At 37.6% G+C, this 3,821-nt stretch overlaps 1 protein-coding gene across 1 annotated transcript; it reads right to left on the reverse strand.

Moving 5' to 3' along the window:
* Window positions 1-217: 217 nt before the first annotated feature.
* On the reverse strand, window positions 218-3,059 carry LOC109340227 (protein argonaute 7; the record flags this gene model as incomplete). The annotated part of the gene is given in 2 exon segments (XM_019577853.1): window positions 218-1,714; window positions 1,826-3,059. Coding segments are annotated over 2 exon segments (2,693 nt in total), but the record flags the coding sequence as incomplete, so codon positions are not given.
* Between the last annotated feature and the right edge of the window lie 762 nt (window positions 3,060-3,821).

The raw sequence follows: 3,821 nt of genomic DNA on the forward strand, positions 1-3,821 counted from the left end.
GAACTTTGATTCATTACTGTTTTCATATGGAACCTCACTCAAAAGTTAAAACCATTAATAGTAATTCAGCTTTGACTACAATTTTAAACATGCTAATATTCTTATGGATGTTACAATGAAACTTGAAAGAAAATATAAAGTTAGAAACTAATTGTAATTAAACTTCAAATTTTCCTTTAATGTAGAACTTCTTGGTAGAAGAATGCAAAGAACTTTCTGGTTAAAACCAAATTTCATTAGCAAGAAGAGGTTTCACTAGCAATAAAACATAAGCTTCTTAATGTTTTCACTAAGTTTAGGTAAAGGTGGTGTCTTTGGAGGAGCAGCTCTGGATATTGTAGAAGTGCTTTTGAACAAACCTAAGGATTCTGATCTTTCAAGGTAGAGTCTACCTCTATATGCAGCTAAATGTGCATAATATGCAGGAGGAACCAAAGAAATTGGTTTGGTGCACCTAACAAAAGTATAGCATAAATTATAAACCAGCTTCTGAAGTTCATCAGAAGTGAATTGGTTTTCATCCCACAGAACATGGTAATGAGTTGGTCTACTTGTTCCTTTCACACCCCAATGACTGCATAGATAGAAATCAAATTCCTTTGGATGAGTGATCACAGAATCAACCACAGTCCCTGGAGGAATATTCTCATACATAGAGTGGTTTTGAGTGGAGGATTGATCAGTTTCAAAGGGAAACAACCTTGTATGATGTCTCTTTTGCACAACTGCAAAGGTTATTAAAGGTTTATAACCTGGAAACCTTGAACATGCACATTTGATGGATTGAAGTTCCTCTTGCAGCACTTTGTAAAACTGAGTTTCACTAACCCCATCTCTGAAGAAAATTATTCTGTTGGGGAGTTTCTCTACTTCCTGATAAAAATCATCAAGCAATTCTCCCACCATTGCACCGAGATCCTGGATAATCTCTTGCCTATGTGTTTGAGACCTTATTCTTGAAATGTATTTGTTTGCCGTTGGCCAATTCATGCTACCAACAACAGCTGCAACAGATGGACTTGAATCATCAAGAGGATGAGGGTGTGTCACATCAGCACCCATAAATATTGCCGGCTTGTCGATATGAAAGAGCCGTGGTAATTGAGAAGGCAGTGAGTTGTAGAGGGCGACCGTACATCCACCAACTTTGGCATTGATTTTGAGGGCTAAGTTAGCCAAGAATTGTGAACTTGACTTGCAGAGATTTGGGTACAAGCAGCATTGGGTTACAACACCAACACTTGTCTCGGCAATTCGTTTCAAGTCTCCATACCCTTTGTGTTTTCTCTCCATTATACAAATAATAAGCTGGATATTGTTTGAGGCAGTCCTTTGGATTTTCTTAAGTTTAGATTCCAAAAGGGTGACATTGTTAAGAACCTGGATTGATTCAAACTGAGGACTAATAACCGTGTTCTTGTTAAGAAAAATACCCAACTGTTCACACCTCTGAGATAGCTGATTTATGAATCTGGGGATATTGGACTTCTGCTCAGGCGTGCCGCCGAAACTTAATAGTGCCCACCTTTCAATTTTAGTTCCTTCTAAGACATGACCATCCAGCAGGTTCCACTGGCGGTCATGACGAGAAGGTGTTAGGTTTCTCACATGACCTCCATCTCCAAGCTTTAGCTTGGGAGGTTGAAGAATTCTCCCAGTTAACTTTGTCATTTCTCTCGACACTTGGAGTTTGAATTCTTTTTCCTGGTTACCACTGCCAAAGCTTTAAGGCATTAGAAACTAATACAAAAACAAAACAAAGGATACATAGAAGTACATAAGAATCGCAGTCACTAAATAAAGTACTTCAGTATTTTGTGGTTACCTGGTTGGTCCAACTGGTCCTCTCACGACTCCTTCGATGATGGTTTTTCGTTCTCCAGGTCTTTGGCAGCCCATCTTGAGTATTTTTGCTGTCTGATCATCAGAGAGTTTTCCAAGGAACTTCTGGCCTTCACATATCACACAAAGCTCCATAGGGAGATAACAAGGTTTACTCCTACTAATTTGCAAACATGGCAATTTTCTGAATTGTATGTCATAGTTATAATGATCTTTAAAGTAAGTCACAAGCTTAAGATTCTTTCCATCTCTGTCAGCAAACCATAGATTTTCAGTAGCCTCCTCAGTTAAGCCATGGACACGGTATCTCTGAACTGTTTCTCTATGGCAAACAAAGACCCTGATATTCTTCAATGCCTTCTCCACTTCCTTCCTTTCTTCACAAGTTAATTGAGTTGTCTTCCTTTGAGAAAGGTCTCGAAGAAATTCGAGACGCTTCTGCAAGTACTGAATCACTCCTATGCTCTCATGAAAAGCAGTTACTGAGAAATCCACATTCAGAGCAAGTCCTTGTTGGGTTGGTCTAAGACTTTGAAAGAAGCCTCTCAATCCAACCGCTCCGCCACCGATATCTTTGCTTCTTCCCATCGAATTTGAGTAGAATGACCTCCCTAAAGGTATACATTTCTCAGTTGGACTTTCCCTCAGAACTACATCCAAAGCATGGAGATAATCCTGTGGAAGTGGAATCCAATCATCACCTTCTTTGCTCAAGTAGTTACTCAACTCCTTCCCGTCAATCTTAGAGACTAGTTTGATATTTATCCGAAACAGTTTAAGTTGTTCATGCTTCTCTTTCAAGTCATACATTTCTCCACAAGATTTCAATTTGCTTGTGGGGATCGGGAGGCTTATGTAGAACTCAAGCTTATCATTTTGGAATTCAACTGAGCTGTAAAGATTCTTTCTCCCATCATATGCCGGGAGAGCACCCAAGATTACAGCAGAATTGTTATTTACCAATTTCTGTTTGATTTCTCGGGCAACGTCCTTCGAGGGATGAGGAGTAATTTCAACATTGTAATGATATATTTTCTGTGTTGGATCAAATTTCACCAGGAAGTGGTTGGCAAGAAGAGTGATCACAGTACCTTCTTTGCCTCCAGAGTCTGGCCTCCTTGCAACAATAATTGCCTGTGGTTTCCTTGCCGGAATTAGCCTCTTCCCTTCATCTGCTATAAGGGATGCCTTAGTTTGGTGCTGAAGTTCCTTCTGAGCTGAAGTTGGTGAAAAAGTTGCTACATCATTTTGCCAATTTACTTTGTTTCTAAAAATTATTATTGAAAAATATGCTATTGCTGGTTTCTACATAAACATATTTTATTAAAATGACTCTTTTGTTTGGATTATGTAAACACTTTATCACACACCAATATTACAAGCAAGTAACTATTTATATATTTTGTATTTTTTATTCATTACAATAGCAAGGACCAATGTTAAGTAGGACACTATACATCTCATATAATTGTGCTATCATGTATATGAAAGCATATTAAAACTATACATTGGCAGATTTTGAAAATACCATTAGTAGCACTCCTTAGCAAGTAAATAATCAAGAAACTGATCTATTCAGGCCTTGACTTTGTTCATAAAACAGTGATCTTAAAAAAAAAACCATTTTATCCAAAACCTAAATTCACCAATGACTAAAACAACCCTTGTACCTTTTCTGTCATAGCCTGACAGACACCAGAAAAAAACAAAAAGGGACCCCATGAACTAGGACAACATAGCTAATAGGAAAATCCACTATAACTACTGTATGTATGCTAGCATTTACTTTCAAACAATTGGCACAAAACAAAACAAGTAAAAAAGGATGTTAAGTATTAAAAACTTAATCACATAATATTTCTGAGAGAAGGAACTGTTCAATATAAAAGAGAGAGAATAATAGAATCTGAGTTTTGACAAATTTAACATAGAAACATGAGGTTTCAATTGCAAGAAGTTCGACACTGATCTGTGATCCC

The sequence above is a fragment of the Lupinus angustifolius genome, unplaced genomic scaffold (genome assembly GCF_001865875.1).
Source record: "Lupinus angustifolius cultivar Tanjil unplaced genomic scaffold, LupAngTanjil_v1.0 Scaffold_150_29, whole genome shotgun sequence".
NCBI lineage: Eukaryota > Viridiplantae > Streptophyta > Magnoliopsida > Fabales > Fabaceae > Lupinus > Lupinus angustifolius.